At 34.6% G+C, this 19,092-nt stretch overlaps 1 protein-coding gene across 1 annotated transcript in view; it reads right to left on the reverse strand.

Annotated features, from left to right (window-relative positions):
- Nucleotides 1-19,092, reverse strand: part of CACNA2D1 (calcium voltage-gated channel auxiliary subunit alpha2delta 1) — a 537,607-nt gene that overhangs the window by 167,023 nt on the left and 351,492 nt on the right. Inside the window, exon 6 of the mRNA XM_004381473.2 lies at nt 3,682-3,811. Within this exon, the coding sequence (XP_004381530.1) occupies nt 3,682-3,811 (130 nt within the window). The remainder of the gene's footprint in view (nt 1-3,681; nt 3,812-19,092) is intronic.

The following is a 19,092-nucleotide window of genomic DNA, read 5'->3' on the forward strand; positions in this document are numbered from 1 at the left end:
CTCTCTAAAATACAAGACCAACCAGTGAATTTCTCAGAAATAAAAATTTTCAGATGGAGTTCTAATTAAATAAACTATTCTAAAACTTTAAATACATCATTGAGCAAAAATAATCACATTTCAATTCAAGGGGCTTTAAAAGTAATCACCTTTGGGAAATTAGAAGATGGAATTTCTTATGAGAATGCAGCTACACAACTGCCTTTAAGTGAAAGAACAGGCTGTTTCCTTCAGTTAAGCCTTCAATTAAAGTGCACTTTCACATTTATTAAACTCAGAAACCTAGAACAATCTCTAAATCTGATTTGGTCCAATGTGCTGCATGAAGAATACCAGTAATTATTAAATTTTCCAGATCTTGTTGACATTTCTGTTTTTATTCCTGTGTCATTTACTCCTGCAGCCCATAACACTAGATATGAATTTTAAAGCAGTACAGGCCAGGCAAGGTCAGAATCTTACTGATGAGATTTCAGCTAAAAAGGAAGAAGCCAATATTAACATAAATGGGACTAAATAAATAATCCAACAACAGAGCTTCTTTTCTTCCTTTTTCTTTTAATTGTACATATTCCAAAGTGTGCCTTATGTCTTCTGAAGAGATATATGCAAATATTTCTATCTTACTTATTTTCAAAGTAACATGTTTTCTTTCCTGAGACAAATAAGATCACCCTTTGATGATGACTACAAATAGTTTATTCTAAATTGGAAATAAAAATATTACTTACACAAAGTCAAAACTCTTTCGTAGGTACTGAAAAAAAGATTTGTGTATGCTATGTGGCAATTAACATTCTTCACAAAACATATGTTTGAATTTGCCTTATGTGTCAGATATTGTGTCTACTCAAGGGTAAAACAGATAAAGACTTTTATTATGAGCATGATTTCAACTAAATTAAAAAAAAAGTAAAGCAAATAAAAAAGAAAATGAAGATTCTCATGCAAATTATGTTTCTTACTACTTTTGTGCAGTTCTGGCTCTCAAATAATATAACTGAGTTAAAATTAACTCAAAAGTAAAATATCATAGTGATTAAAAATATAGTTAGATTTATTTGAAACCTGACCTCACTTTTATTAAACATTTCCTGCCTCAATTTCCCCTTCTTCAAAATTAATTTTTTTAAGAAAGTTATAAATAAATGAGATATTAAGAAAGCCTAGCATGGAATAAGGCACACAGTAAGCTCATTAAATAGTTATTATTATTACTATTACTATTATTATCAGGCTATTGGGATTGTAGAGTCAGCTGGCCTTCAGTGTTTACAAAATCTATGTACCAGGTAATTCTATAGAACCTAAATATACCAGTCTTTTCTAGGAAAAAACAAGAAATGATTATCTTTCACTTATTTTTATTTCTTAAACACCATTCCATTTAAAAATTAAGCAAAGGTTTTTTTTTTTTTGTACTTTGTGGGTGACCTAACCCTGAAGAGAAATCTCCTCCCTCTCTATTTTCAGCCTTTTAAATAGTTTAACAAAAACATCTCTCCAGTTTAAGTGGAAAAAAGAATAAAAAGCAAGTGCAAAACAGTAAGAAAAATCCCACTTGGGTTCGTTCATTAATTAGTTAGTGTCTGCAGTTTTTAAAATATTATATAGGACTATACCTCAAACTGCTAATTATGATTAGCTCCAGGAGGGGCTATTGTTGGAGACTTTCATTTTCTATGTTAAATATGTATGCAGTATTAAAAATGTCACCACCATTATGCATGGCTTTTACAAGAAGATTAAAAAAAAAAGTTTTTAAAATGTACAAAGTGCTAATATCTTTCAGATAGAATTTAATGGAATATTTGAGGATTTCTGGGTAATCACTTGGAAAAAAATTCATGCCCAAACTTTAAGGAAATTTTCTTAGAGACTGTAAAATGACTGAATTATCTACACGCAAATAAAAGGAAGATAGTACAGAGAGCCCCATTAAATATTTTGTATATCTGAAATGAGGGAGCTGGGGTAAGAATAGGTCACTGACGTTTCTGGGGGCTGAGTCTGTCTACAAGGGCTCTGAAACTGTGTCTCATGTGCCATTTAGAGGCCAAAGCAGGAAGTAAGCCCTAGCAGCCCTCTTCCCCAAGATAAACTTGTCAAACGTGCCCATGTTCTGCAAAGAATGGGGTGGCAGCCAACTGGCTTTTGCTATCATATCAAAGTAGGGGGGAAAATCAGTGCTGAGACAAAACTCCCCTGAAATAATCCACTTGCTTCCTCCACCTAGTAGATCCAGAAGCAAGCAGAGTAAAACCACAGAACACTTGGTGGACTTCATGCCACCAAGAAAGAAGTGCTGGGAGCAGAGCATGTCCTTTGGACCCGAGGTCCCTGCACTGAGAAGCTCCTAGACCAGGGAAAGATTGATAACAAGGACCTTACCCCAGAACCAACAGAGAAAGAAAGCATTCCCCAGGAGCTGGCGCCCTGAATTCCAACCTCTAGCCTCCTAGACTGTGAGAGAATAACTTTTTGTTTGTTAAAGCCATCCACTTGTGGTATTTCTGTTACAGCAGCACTAGGCAACTAAGACAGTGGTTTTCTGTTTCTTTAGGTCTATTGTTTGTTCCTTTCCCCAACACTTCTTTGGCCTGCAGTTTAATGCGTTGTGCCTCTTACTCATATCCTAGGGTCAGCAGACAGAGCAAGAGTGAGAGCAAGAGAGAGTGAGAGAACAAGAGAGAGGGTGAGACCAACAGGCATGATAACACATAGGAATACCTTGGAGAAAGTGCAAAATGAACAACTCTTTCCACTTACCAGTTTGTGTGTTTGTGTGAGAGAATATATAAATAGCTATAAAAATATAGCTGTATAGTTTTGATTTTTAAAGCATATTCTACTTTCTTTTAAAGTTATCAGTGTAACTTGGAAAGGCAAAAGTACTTATGAAACCACAGATTAAAGAATATCTCCATGGATGCAGACCCTTCCACAAATTTTTAATTAGCAATTCCAAAATATTAGTTTCCTATTGCTGCTGTGACATATTACCACAAACTTAGTGGCTTACACAACATAAATTTATTTCTTACAGTTTGGAAGGAGAGTCTGATACAGGTCTCAAGGGGCTAAAAAAATGGTATTAGCAGGGCTACATTCCTTTCCTGGAGGCTCCAGGTGAGAATCTGTTTGCTAGAAACAAATTCTTTTTGCTGTTTGCTAGAAATCTCTAGGAAGAGATTGCCTTCCTGGCACCCTTCCTCCATCTTCAAAGCCAGCACTGTTGTATCTCTCTGACCATTCTTCCATAGTAACATCTTCAACTTCCACTTTTAAGGACTCCTCTGATTACACTGGCCCACTGGGATAATCCAGGAAAATCTATCTGCAGATTTGCAAACTTAATTCCATTAGCAACCTTAATTCCCCCCTTGCAATTTAAAGTAACATAGTCACAGATTCTGGGATTAGAACATATAATGTATTAGGATATATATTAATGGCATTTTGGGGAGGTCATTTTTTTTGGCCTACCACACCAGATGAATAAAAACTGCTCGTGAAAATCAGATTTCTTCTTTTACATAAATCATAGTTTACCACAGACTCTTCTATTTCATGCAAATTAAACAATATCACATTCGCTCCTTTTTTTTTTTTTTTTTAATGGGATACATAAGATACTACACAGAACGGTATTGCAACTGTTGCTCATATCCTTTTACTTACAGCCCTCATAGATGTCGGTGGGAATATGGACTGCTGCATGCTGATAAGATATTTGTCGTCCAAAATTAGCATCTTCGATAAAAACTGGTTTTATCCTCTGGCTGCCTGGCTCACTGTCATTTTTCTCGGGCTATAAAGTAAAACATAGACAAGAAACAGAATATTACAACTCATGCTAACAAAGATATTCTCACACTCATGGCTTCATTTATCAAATGTACTTTCCTAAAAAATATGTATGTATAAACATATTTAAAGATATGATATTATAATTGACCTTGGACCCCCAAATTTCCATCAAAGTGTTAGTGTTTACATTATATCCTCATGGTATCATTCACATTCTAATTTAACTCCTCTCCTAATTTCCTCAATGTTGAAGTCATACCGAGAGGGAGAGAACTTTCCCATATGTAATACTTATTAATATATATATTAAAGAACAGGGTAAATGTCTTTAAATACAACTGAATTAAAATTATCCCTTGAATTAACTTTACAATTTATGCTTTTAAATTTATATTATGCAATTGAAAATATTCTTGGTGTAACAACTATTGGTACACGTGACCACAATAAAATAACAATGAAAGATTACTTATGTCATGTTCCTTTGATTTTTGCATGTGTTTTGTACGTCAATTTTTATTTTAAAAAAACAAAAAATTAGTAGATATTAGTAAATAAAAGATCCATTATAACTCTAAGTACAATTAAACCCTAACTTGCAACTGATTTGTCTCCCAGTCAATAATGATTCAAGAAAATCCCACAGGAGTTTAAGATCGAAGATTAATTTTCCATCTAGTCCAACTCTGCTTTTGATGCTGAATTACCTTATTGACCTCCCCTAGAAGGAAACTAAAATTATAAATCATTTATCCAAAATGCATCTGTATGACAAGTTTTTTCTTTTTCTTTTTTAACTATTTAAACCTTTGTCTTTTCAATTCAAATATGATTGCTTTCTGTCTTCTCTAAATAAAAATATTTGGATTAAATTCAGAACTGTATTTTTAACTCCTTTTCTACAAAGATTTATGATTTCCTTATTCCAAGGCTTATCCCTACAAAACAAAACTGGAAAAAGATGTAACATCGGACTATTTTGGCAGCACACTTCAGTAATGCATGTGATAAACAATACAGAAGACTGAATTGGACAACCAGAAAATTCCTAAGAAGTCTGAAAGAATGTGGCAACAACCGAAAGTCAAATTCCAAAGTAAGCTGCAGGTTTACAAAGAAGTACTTTTCTCAAAATTCAAATGACCAGTTAACATATTAGTATCCTGAAATATTTTAACGTGTGTGTGTGTGTGTGTGTGTGTGTGTGTACACATGTATATATTTTTTCTAGGGAAGCTGCAGCATAAGAAAGACTATTTAGATGCAAGTATGGGCAATAAAAGGACCCCTGGTGGTGCAGTGGTTAAAGCACTTGGCTGCTAACCGAAAAGTCAGTGGTTTGAACCTACCAGCTGCTCTGCAGGAGAAAGATGTAGCAGTCGGCTTCCATAAAGACTAACCAAAACAACGAAAAACCAAACCCACCGCCCTCCAGTCAATTCTGACTCATAATGGCCCTATAGGACAGAGCTGAACTGCCCCGTAGGGTTTCCAAGGCTGTAATCTTCACAGGAGCAGATCACCAGGTCTTTTCTCCTGCAGAATGGCTAGTTGAGTTAGATCTTTCAGTTAGCAGCCAAGTGCTTTAACCACTGCACCACCAGGGTTCCTTTGTATATCATAAGTGGAAGAATTATTTTGTGAAACTTGTGGTGGTTAGGCTGGATATGAATTTGTGCGTGTGTGTACATGTGCACATTCAAGTATGCATGATTGGGACCATAGTATTTATTTGTCTTTGATAAAAATATTTGAAAACAGGTGAATAGTTTTTAATAATGAGAAAGCCACACATATTTAGTTAATTTCCATTAACAAGTTAAATATACCAAATGGCAAAACAATCTTGTTTTGAAAGGCTAAAATTTGGTAAAATACCAACATGCTGTAAACACTAGTAATATTCTTTTCTAAAACAGAGGTTAGGTGTGGGAAGGAAGAAGAAGAAAGGAGAGATAGAAGAAAAAAATGAATAAAGAGAGAAAATTGTAGTGCAGTAGAACACTTAAACTATTTTACATAACACATCTGTCTTGATTATAATTGTTAATAAATGAAAGAATGAAAATGATAACTCCAATTCATATTCTTGGATTAAACTGTGAAACTTAACACGTTTTAAAATTCTCAGTCTCTTGTCTATTCCTGTGCACTATTGACTTGAATAAGAGAAGGGCACAGTTATTACCTGAATTAACAACCTGAGTATAAATACTCCAAATAATGAATGACATGACTGTTCTTATCAGCTGCAAATATTCTGAATTAGTGAAAAGTCTCAACTGTTAATTTTAAAGCTGTAGTTCTCAAAACTACAGCATCAGAAGCAGCATCAGGATCCACTGGATATTTTTTGAAAATGCAAGCTCTAGGGCCTCACCCCAGACTTAGTGAATCAGGAACACCAGTGGAGGGGCTCAACAATCTGTGTTTTAACAAGCCCTCAGAGTGCTTCAGGTGCTAAAATTGGAGGACCACTGCTTTAAAATAACAATAACTTATACTAGGGATATAACACTATTTAGTAAAAGTCCCACTCAAGGAAAAAAAAAAGTCTTTATTAGTAATATGACTATTAATGGATGCCTAAATTTTGCTATCTTCCATGTATAATACAGTTTTATTATTTGTGAATAACAGATGCATGCAAATGGTAGCATGGCAAGTAATACATGTCAAAGTATGGTTCCAAAGGTACTAGCCCCACAGGATACTTTAGAAGTTAGCTCTATTATAAAATAAGTTAGGGAAATGCTGCACACTATATACTTCTATTAATAGTATAACAAACACATTAGCATGCTAAGTCTCTGACGTATTCTGCACTAAAGAAAACGGTGTTTAACCTAGTGTTATTTAAGCTTATGTGACCTGGAATACTTTTTTCATATAATACCCACTGCAAGGAACACACTTTGGAAATACTATGAAAAGGCGTAGTGGAAAGTTTGGATGTCAGGATATTTGGTTCTACTCTGTTGCACTGACATCTGGCACTTGAGCCCATTACTTTTCCTTGGGCTTCACTTTCCTGACCTTTAAATACACGATGCTGGGCTACAGATGGTGGTTCTTATTCCACAGCGTTTATTAGAAACACCCAGAGAGCACTCCCTCAAAAAAAAAAAAAAGAAAAGCAACACCATATCGCAATGAGGAAGATACATTTTGAAAGAATTTCCCAGGAGATTCTAATACGTTCTCCCACCTCATATTAAGAACCACAAAACTAAAGGATCTATAAATTCAGTTTCAGCTCAGAAATAAATCCATGTTCCCACTTCTACAATTTTAGAAACTATTATCTTTTGTAAACATATCTTTTAAAGAAATCCCGTTTATATCTGTTTCTAAAAATTTTAGATATATTGTAAGTAGGATTAGATAATATAGATAGATAATGAATAGATAAAGTATCTAATCTATGATTGAATATATGAGTACAAATTAGAGATATGTGCAAATATTTCATTAAATGATACTCCCAAGAAATATTTATTGGTAGCATGGAGGAGAAAAGATTTATCATGTTAACGTTTACAGAAATGTCATTTTAATATATAAATCTAGAAACAAACTAAGTATTCAACAATAGGAGAATGGCAGATACAATTTTATCTTGCTATTAAATAATGTAAGAAAGTAATTACATAGGAAATGTACACACACCTGTGCCACTAGGGCTCCATACACATTGTAGTTGTTTAAAAGCCATATTAAGTTAAAATAGTGCATGCTAAGCAAAAATACAAAAGGGGAGAGGAGGGGAAAGGAGGGAAGGGGAAGGAAAGGGAAGAGAAGGAAAAGAAAGGAAGGAAAGCGGGCCTATTTATTGTGAGAAGAAAGAGTGGAGGGAGACATGAATGGACATTTATACACCAAACGTTGCCAGCATTATGTTTGGTTTTGTAGTTATGAAAAATAATTATATTCATCTTTGTGCCCTCTTGTTTTTTCCAATAATACAATGAGCATATATTATATTTGCAACCAGAAATAAAACTACTGCTTTTGTAAATTTTAAGACCTTTCTAGTATGCTATTAAGCATATCATTATCTCACTAAGATGAAAAATTGCTTACATTTATTCTAAATCCTGCACCATTAAAATTAGCACTATTTAATACGTTTTAAGGAGATTCTCGCAGTTTTAAATTCAATATACAAGGTTTTAGAAATAACTTTAAAATAATAATGGACTTCTCAACTTGTATAATCATACATCAAGTTTCATTTTACTGCACAGTTAGTTGCTAAATATATTAAAGAAAAATAATACTGCTGCTCCTTATGAAATAGTTTTATGAAAATATAAGAGTTTCTAAAACTAACCCACTTATTACCTTTAAACCACTTAAATCATTGCTCTTAGCACAACCATACCCATTAGTTTATTTATCTTGATATATTATGACATTATGCAGTATAATTAACATACAGTAAGTATTATACACAAAAGAATTAACTGACATTTTGAAGAAAAGTTATGTAACATGTACTGTCTAATATGGTAATTAAAAATCTTAAATAAATTCTCCCCTAGGAGTTAAGATTTCCTTGCATTTAAAACCACACAGAAGAAAAAAAGAAAAAGTTATGTCTCTTTTCAAAATTAAAAAAAAAAAAAAAGTCTTCTGAAGTCTCCAGAGTACCCTACAGAAATACGCACAGAGAAATTGAGAAGGTCAATTCTAAAATATCTTCAAATGTATTTGGTAAAACGCATAAGAAAAACACAAGAAGCATGTTACTCAGACTACTCATCTCGATATAATTTCAGTTGTTAAATAACAGATTAGATTACTCGGAGACAGATGTACAGGCTAATGTTGGTTAGGCACCCATGGTGGACAGATTTCAGCAAAGCTTCCAGAAGGAAGAGCTTCCACTAGGAAGGAGGACCTGGTGGTCTATTTCTAAACAAAATTGGCCAATGAAAACCTTATGAATAGCAGTGGAACACTGTTTGATATAGTGTGGAAAGATGAGCCCCTCACGTTGGAAAGCACTCAGAATATGACTGGGGAAGAACTGCCTCCTCAAAGTAGAGTTGACCTTAATGACATGGATGGAGTCAAGCTCTTGGGACCTTCACTTGCTGACATGGCATGACTAAAAATGAGAAGAAACAGCTGCAAACATCCACTAATAGGAACGTGGAATGTATGAAGTATGAATCTAGGAAAATTGGAAATCATCAAAAATGAAATGGAATGCACAAACATCAATATCTTAGGCATTAATGAGCTGAAATGGACTGGTACTGGCCATTTTGAATCAGATAATTATATGGTCTACTATGCTGGGAATGACAAATTGTAAAAGAATGGCATTGTATTCATCGTCAAAAAGAACATTTCAAGATCCACCCTCAAGTACAACGCTGTCAGTGATAGGATAATATCCTTACACTTACAAGGAAGACTGGTTAATAAGACTATTAGTCAAATTTCCGCACCAGCCATTAAGGGCAAAGATGAAGAAATTGAGGATTTTTACCAACTTCTGCAGTCTGAAATTGATCAAACATGCAATCAAGCTGCATTGATAATTACTGGTGATTGGAACGTGAATGCTGGAAACAAAGAAGAAGAATTGGTAGTTGGAAAATATGAATGACCTTAGTGACAGAAATGACACCAGAGGTGGCATGATAGAATTTTGCAAGACTGACGACTTCTTCAGAATGCTCCTTAGAAGCAAGGATGGTAAGACTACATCTCATACTTTAGACATGTTATCAGGAGGGATCAGTTCCTGGAGGACATCATGCTTGGTAAAGTAGAGGGTCAGAGAAAAAGAGGTAGACCCCCAAGGAGATAGGTTGACACAGTGGCTACAATAATGGGCTCAAGCATAACAATGATTGTGAGGATGGCGCAGGACTGGGCAGTGTTTTGTTCTGTTGTACGTAGGGTTGCTATGAGTCAAAACTGACTTGACAGCACCTAACAACAATGCAGGACCGGGAAATGTTTCATTCTGTTGTGAATAGGGTCGCTATGACTCAGAATCGACTCAATGGCACCTAACAACGACAAAGCACTTTGGTATCAACATTATCAATGAAAAAATTGATGCTGCCTCTATAACCACTACTAGTTCACCCATGGAATCTAAGCAACCTGGGCTGCTCCATTAGTTATAACTGGTCACCAATTGTGACCTTTACAGAGGAAATATTCTTTGTTAATAAATCACTTGCATCAATTAAAAATGGAGATTCATCAAAGGAGCTGCAGACAACTATGTCCTATTAGGGAGTAATAATAGAAAAATGCACTGAACCTTCCTCCAGTCACAGTTCTTCTGCTCAGATTGTTAGGCCTGGGTGAATATTACAGTTTGGTGGCTGTAAGAAGGTTGTTAAGTCTTCTGACTTAATTGGTTTAAGCCATTTTTTTTCACCTTGAGGATGACAGGATTCAGAGAAACATGCAGTGGATGAAGAAATTTAGAATGGTAATATGAGTTGGATGACTTGCAATAAACTCTACACTAAGGACTTAAACAGCAATGTTTGCTCTTTTGCTTTACTGAATCATAACAACAATAATATAATAAAACTGTAAATTTAATAAATAAACATATTGCCCTTGCAAAAACATGTGAGCTTAGCTAATCATAATGTCTGATGAACAAGAACTTTTTTAATGAATTTACAAGATTTCTCCAGTCCTTTGGGGAATTAAAATGTTACAACTGTTTAGATTTACTATGTGGAAAAACTATAGTATTAATTTTTCAGAGAGAATTTATTTAAAATATACTAAGAAAAAATATGTTTTAAAAGTAACATGAAAAGTAAATTTAGAATGTTAATGACCAAAAAAAATTAAAGAAATAATTCTATGAAATCTTCATGTATTATTCTCCTACTAATTAAATTTAAAGTAAAAAGATAGACATACTTTAAATAAAATGTATTAAAGTTGCTAATGAGGACTACAATCATAAAATTCAAAAAATTGGAATGCAAAATCTGGGACCCTCCTGGAAATAAAATTGATGTATTTTTGGTTTGCATGATGGATGAATGTATACAAAGCACCTAACATAGAACCCTAGCACGTATGAAAACGAGAGGCAATAGAATGATAGATAAGTACAATGAACAGAACAATACTCAGAGCAGCCAGCAGCTGCTCAGCCATTATCAAGCAAGATCTTCTCCTGCTGTTCATTATCATCAAAACCTTAAGTGATAGACAGTGCTGCGTGTGGCTTTATTAACAACTGCTCAGCCATTATTAAACGGAACCTGTCCCCTCCTGTCCATTGTCCTCAAAGGCCCTGAACGCTGAGTGTGGCTCAGTTCCTGTCTTATACCAGTCAAACCCAGTTTACTAGCCTCAAAAGTGTTCCAAAGTAATGTAAGCCTCATTAAGACCTAATTGAATGTTAAGATCTCAACCCAGGGCAGGACGTATCTGCCATTTTCTGTACATACTAAGGGAAAAAAATGCAATTTGTCTTACTGTGCCTGCATGCCATGATAACCTATGTAGTCCATGATGTTTGTATGTACTTCCTTGCGAAGGACAGTATAAAAAGTTCTGCCTCCCTTTGTTTGGGGAGCTTGATTTGAGGTATCACCTTCTCGCTCTTCTTCCCTCCTCTACTTGGTGTGTCTTTATTGATGAGAAGCTGTACCAGGCGGGACCTGCTTCAGGTAACAAGAATAGTTGGGAGCTGATTTAAACTCTACAAGTCGTATAAAATTTTCAAATCATCAGGATTAGACGAAGTACTTCTATAAAAGTATATTGATATTGATATTGTATCCATATATGTAACACAAATTTTTAGAAGATTGTAGTGGTATATTTCTCTTCTACTAAGAAATAGTGAAATGGCTTCTTACACATGCGAAGTAAATTATGTGATTTCAAATATTCTTAAAATTGAACATAGCACCCCCTATGAAATCCATGGAAACTCTGGTGGCATAATGGTTAAGGAAAATAATAGAGAAAGCTCTTTTATTCCTAGCACTAGTTGTTCAGCCTCATTACAGGTAAAAAGAGAAATGGTCCAATTAATTCTAGCAAGTGGGTCAAAAAAAGCTGAAATTATAAAGAAGATTATTTTAAATATAGATTTAAATTTACTATTGATAGTGATACCTTGTGTTCATATGCCCACCGAGATATTTCCAAGAGTAGCATGAAGTCACCATAATCAACAAGGCATTGATAGTTAAGGATCTAGAAAAACTTTGACAATTTTTTTTCTGGATATATTAGTTAGGTGCTACCTAATCCAAATACTTTTGCAAAATTTCACTACACTTAAAGATTTAGAAGTCTCTTTTGAGATTTCTTAATATATTAATTCAGTAGTACATATATGTTGTTATTAGTTGCTTGTTGACTTGAGTGTGACTCATGGCGACCCCATGTGTGCAGAGTAGCAGATTACCAGGCTTGTCTTCCAAGGTACCTCTGGGTGGGTTCCAACTGCCAACCTTCTGGCTAGAAGTCAAATGCTTAGCCGTTTGTGGCACCTATGGATTCTTAGTACGTATATAAACTTCATAAACAAATACTGTTATCTCAGGGGTGCTTTTATTTGTTTTTTTGCTGATATATGTGTGCAAGTATTAAAGGTTTAATATTTTATTCAAAACTATTGGGTTCCCATCTTTGTTTACCCTATCTTACATACTTGTTGTATACTGATAAGATTATAATGATCTCATTAATGCCACCAAATTTTCCCAACTAAATGAACATTTATCGAGTTATAAAATAAGTGCACCATATACTACTTTGGGAAAGAATGAACTGACTGTGAAATCTAAAAGAGAATTATACATGTTACTATTCCAGAACAACTGAGAACCCATGCTTAAACTAACCTTGCAAAAGTCACATAGTAGTATTAAAAGATAAATTAAAAAAATTTTTGAAACAAGTACAAAAAATTATAAAGTAGATATCCTAGAACAAATTGAATATACCCAACTTCACAGTCTTTCCCAGTGAATCCTAAAGTGGCTATAATCCCCACAGGGATGTATGCAATAATTAAGGTATCCGTGGTAAACATCACAGTATTTACAGTGGATCAGATCAGTTGAAATTTATGATTTGAGGTCTAATGATCTTTTAATCATACAGATTTTATTTTACCAGCTACAAAATTGTTGTAAACTATCAACTGTAGTGATGAAGCTGGTTGAATAAAATACAAGCGGAATACATCAAAATTAAATATAGACAGAATAAAGAAGCCCTAGTGGCACAGTGGTTAAGCGCTCAGCTGCTGACCAAAAGGTTGGCAGTTCGTATCCACCAGCTGCTCCTTGAAACACTATGGGGCAGTTCTACTCTGTCCTATAGGGTCGTTATGTGTTGGAATCAACTCAACAGCAATGGGATTTACAATAAATTAAAATTTTATATCAAAACTATCTCCAAAAATTTTAATCCTGAGTCTTGATTTATAATAGCTCTTCCACAGAGCCCTCTTCATTCACCATGGGTGCCCACTGCACAGGCAGGGCAGCACCCTGCTCCAGCTGTGGATCACATCAATTGTGTCCAAATCCCTCCTTTATCAAATGCCAAATGTACAACACCACACAACTTAACTTCACTAAATTTTACTTTTCTGAAAAATGTGAAAATAATAGTACGTGCCTCAAAGAATTATCGTGAACTTTAAATAACATACCGTATATAAAGCATTTACTGCCCAGTATAGACCATGTCTACAGCACGTGTTAACTATTATTAAAGGTTTAATATCCTATTCAAATACCCAATCCAAACATTCTACATCCAAAACACTTAAATTATTTATTTATTTTTAGATGCAGAAAAAGCAAGGCAACTCACAGTAAGCCAGTTATTATATAGAAGCAATTAATATTCTATCACTGTGCCATCATCTATTGAAGATTCAACGTGGGTTGTTTGCAGAGCCAGAATATAAAGGATACATGCTATATATATGTTTTTTAAAGTTAGCAAAGAAACTTTGACTTTGACTTATCTTTAATAATTAGAATAGATTTAATTGCTGTTTGACTAAACTGACTAAATGCTTCTCTCTACCAGCTCATTCTAGACTCAGGTTTATTTATTTCTAACAAAAAAATCATGTAAAACTGGGCTTTTAGAAAAACATTTAGATAGCACATTATGTTGGAATTAATTTTAATGTAGGCAAGACTCTGGTAAGAAGAAAGTAAATAGCAATATAAATATGCAAGGGAATTCAGCAGCCTAGCCAAATGTTCCAGACAGGTCAGATTTTTAATATGATCGATAAAATGAAATGTAGCAAATAAATCAACTTGATTTAATGAATAGGGATTCTGGGTTAAATTTATTTCATTTGGATTTTAGTCAGAAACATAGATCTTAGAATTAGGTTAATAAGGGTTTGTAATGATCTGCTTTCTTTTTGCTTACTTTGGCAATTAAGAAAACAGTACAGCTTGCTCGAACAACTGGGGCCTTCTGGGGAATTTGCTTAAGTAATCTTCAGGGAATTTAAGGAACTTATTGGGACAGATGTCTCAAACACCTACACTAAGAACCTAAGTAAATTTTAAAACTAAGGAGAACTTGAATGTGAAATTTCATAGATAATTTTTGCATTAGTAGCTTTTTTTTTTTTATTTTAGTTTCACATTTCCTTTTTTCCTTCAAATCTGGATATATAAAACCCACAGTAACATCAAAACAAATTCCTGCATTCTGTTCATTTTTTTTCTAAATGTTTTAGAATATTCAACTCTGGTTATTATTTTGTATGTGAGTTGTCTTAAGTTTTTCACATAATTGCATGGGTTATATTTATAATAAAATGAAAAATATCTCATGATAATATTATTTCATTATTGTCAGCATATAAACACATGTAAACATGTCTCTTCATTTGGAGCTAAAACCACTTCAAATCATCCCTAAATTTGTTGTAATAATAGTTGTTTCTTATTATTATAGTCCTTAACATTTCCAGATTGTCTACTATATGTGTTAGCTAATCTAATCCTCACACTAACTCTATGAAGTTATTACTATTATCTCTGTATTACAAGCCATAAGAGTAAAACACAGAGAGAATATGTGACTTTGCAAACATTACCCTCTTAGAAAATGGCAGAGTGAGAATTCAAATCCAAGCAGTGGTACTCCAGAGAACAATCTCTTAACCACCCCACTCTACTCCCTCTTCTGTACAGCAATGTAGATAGCAATTATACATATATGCCTTGTGGTTATTAAATAAATAAACAAACAAACTAGAGTTGCTTATTAAAGTATTTAGGCATGAAATGTCAAATCTCTTAATTTATCTTAAAGTACTTAGCAAATTATAGATGAAGCTAATATGGATATTCAGTATACTATTCTCTCTTTTCTATATATTTAAAATATTTTCCTAATAAAAAAGTACAAAAAAAATCTTACACTGAAGTATTATACCTATCTAAATAATGTAGCTTCTTTTGAAATGAAACCCAAAAGATATTATTTACTGTAATTATATGGAGAATCAGAACTTCGGTTTGATGGAGTAATCAAAGAAGCCTGCTTTTATGTTTCACAGAGATTCATGATAACTTGTATCTTCCCAAACTTAGAATTAAACATCTTTATTCTTTTATCGGAGCCCTGGTGGTGCAGTGGTTAAGAGCTCGGCTGCTAACCAAAAACTCGGCAGTTTGAATCCACAAGCCGCTCCTTGGGAACACTATGGGGCAGTTCTACTCTGTCCTATAGGGTTGCTGTGAGTGGGAATAAACTCTGTGACAATGGGCGGGCAATCCTTATATCAAGGAGCCCTGGTAATGCAATGGTTAAGCACTCGGCTGCTAACTAAAAAGTTAGCAGTTCATACCCACCAGTGGCTCCTTGGGAGAAAAGAACTGGCAATCTGCTCCCATAGAGATTACAACCTAGAAAACCCTGCGGGGCAGTTCTACTCTGTCCTTCTATAGTCGCTATGAGTTGGAATCCATTTGACAACATACAACAACAGCAATTTTTATATCACTTGTAGTAACTGTAGACAAATATTCCAATTCTCTGCTTCTTCCTCAATTTTAATCAGTTTGAGAAATAAACACCATCACATTGGTTGTTTTGATGTTACCTTAGTCCTCAAGATTGTTCCTGGGGACCAATGAGAGGAAAGGGTGGAAGAGAACTGAAGATGAAGAAACACTGTCCACTGCCACTCCATACTGAAACCTAGCTTTGCCATTTCCTCCCTTATTTCTGCTTCCATCTAACCTTGAAAGCAGGACTTTGAACAGTTTCTTCTTATTTGAACCCCTGCTGAAAACCTGCATTTCTAACAAATTCCCTGCTGAGAATCTGCATTTCCACCTCAGATATACTGAATCAGAATCTACATTTTAACAAGATCCCCAGGTGATTCTTATGTATAACTTCCTGGGAACTTGTTAGAAATGGAAATCTCAGCAGGGGATCAAACCTAAGGAAAGAACTAGTTGGAAGTTCTGCTTGAAACAAAGCAAACATTTTCATTTCTACCATGATTTCCAGAGGTTTCCTGTTACCTTTGCAAAGAGTATTACTTTAAAAAGTAAAACTTTGTCACAAATGGTATCTAAGTAATATGGGTATTGAAACATGCAAACACCTATCTAATATAACAAACATTATCTCAACAGTTATTATAGACCAGACAAACTTAATAAGACTCCTACCTCAAGTTGCTAAAAAATTTAGTACAGAAGATCATCCCTGTATACAAATACTAAACCACTAAAGCCGGTAATGTGTTACCAGGTGTCTAGACCACCTATAGGAAAGGAAGACTGTAAAGGTAGTTCATATTTGAATTGGTTTTTCAAAGAATACTGAGGATTTGAGAGAGAAAATTGTAGAACATTAGGGTAAGGCAATGAGAAGAGTGAATATATTAACATTAACTAATACATTTCATGCAGTAAGGCTATGTGCCTTACCTACCACCTAGCTGCCCATTTGTCATACTCTGTTGGCTCTGGTGTTCCTATGATGCTGGATGCTATTCCACCAGTATTTCAAATATCAGCAGGGTCACCCATGCTGGACAGGTTTCAGCAAAGCTTCCAGACAGCTTCCAAACTAACACAAACTAGGAAGAAAAGTCCTGGTGATCTACTTCCAAAAATTAGGCAATGAAAACCCCAAGGGTTACAATTGAATATTGTCTGTATAGTGTTGGAAGATGAACCCCCTAAGTTAGAAGACACTCAAAATACTCACTGGCCACAACAATGGACTCAAGCATACCAATGATCGTGAAGAGGACATAGGACTGAGCAATGGTTCATTCTGTCGTATACATGGGGTCTCCATGAGTCGGAGCTGACTCAACGGCACCTAACAACAACAACACGCATCTTACGTTCTTCCCTGAGGATTATGGCTCACCAGGTAATTTAGCCCAGTTATGCTTGCATTTTTAAGTCTCAGGAAGAAAATTTCTTTAAATGATTAGAGCTGTAATTTTTTTTATCATATTATACAATCCTAAGGGTATATTAATTCTATTCCTTATTTCAGCCACTGCTTTAGCTAAATCTGGCTATCACTGAGTATTTATTTTGTAACCACAAGGTGAATGTAAATAGCATTGATCTAAGGAGGAGAGCATGCATATTATAAAATGCCCTTGGGGAATTGTCTCCTATCGCAGAGTCTTTGAGGAGATTACAACGGATAGCTCCCACAAACTGACTGATTCAGACATAGCTAACATAAAGGTTATACTCCAAAGGAATTATTTATCACCTTTAAGTACTTGTTTTATCTTTAAATGAGGACATGTATCATCATTACCATGAACAAAATCAATAGACTACACTTGAATACATTGCTTACATACAAATCTGAACTTGGTGATATACCAGCATAATACATATGCAGGAATAGTAGAAATCAGGAGATACCAAATTTAATCCTGACTCCAACATTTACTAAACTCATGGACTTCTTTATATCATTTACTTATATTATAAAAGCTACTTTTTCTTCATCTCCAGCTATTTATATTCTACACTCCCTACTCTGTCCCCACCTTCCCTTAAATGCCAGTGTTCTGAAGATTTTGTCCTCTCTTATCTTCTCTTTTCATTCCAAGAATGAGGGGTGGACAATTAAAATACCTACAGAAATTTTTATTATTTTCATGCTGTGTGGATATGTGAAGCAGGCTGAGAGTAAGACAATAAGGAGTAATGGCATTTAGACAAGCTGGAAAATGTGTCACATCCAAAGGCATCAAAATTTATTTTGTTTTTAATATTATGTAAGTGTACCAAAATATACCTGGTAGTGGAAATCTGGCCTTGCTATATATGTAGGCTCACACTTGCTGGGGCAATTTCAGCTGCTTGTTTTCAAATTCCACTTATAAGCCAAACATAAAACTTACTCTAGGCCACTCTCCTAAGCAACAGAACTAAATATTTAGCTGCCTATTAGAAATCTCTTCTTGGATATCCTTGAGCAAGACTTTGATATAAATGTTCTTGACCTTGAAACACTCTACCTGAAACACTCTAGGGCCTTACAAATCTCCAATCATATATAGATTCTTTTGCTGACCTTAATACTTTCTCCATTACGTCTTTGATTATTATCTCTAATCCATAATCTTTGATTTGATCTTTGGGAACACATGATTTACAGTTTAAATTTTTTCATTAGAATCCAAGAACACTCAGAACTGGAGTGAATTTTGTAGATCACCTAGTCAACTGTATTATGTCTTAGATAAAAGAAAAATGGTTTTAATTTTTATATGTTTTTTTTGGGGGGGGGTCATGTATAGCTTTTTACACTAATTTTTCCCAAGACATGATCTGTGCTTTTCTATAAATAATGTTTCTGCTACTATTTCATGCCCTAGTCCTTCCACCATCATGCTCATCTTTTGGAATCCTTGCTTATCTTAAATGCTTCCTGTTACACAAAACCTTCCTTCATGTCCCATGCAAACTATATGTAACCTGTAGCCCATGAGGAACCCCATGGCCTTTTGTATTTTTTTTTAATAATTTACTTTATTTTGTTGCTGTTGTTGTTGAGAACATACACAGTAGGACAAACACCAACTCAACAGTTTCTACATGTACAATTCAGTGACACTGATTACATTCTTCCAGTTGTGCAACCATTCTCATCCTTCTTCTCTGAGTTGTTCCTTCTCTATTAACATAAACTCCCTGCCTCTACGTTTCCTATCTAATCTTTCCGGCTGCTGTTGTCAGTTTGATCCCATACAGATAGATCTTAAAACAGCACAAT

The sequence above is a fragment of the Trichechus manatus genome, unplaced genomic scaffold, assembly GCF_000243295.1.
Source record: "Trichechus manatus latirostris isolate Lorelei unplaced genomic scaffold, TriManLat1.0 scaffold00085, whole genome shotgun sequence".
NCBI classification, from domain to species: Eukaryota; Metazoa; Chordata; class Mammalia; order Sirenia; family Trichechidae; genus Trichechus; species Trichechus manatus.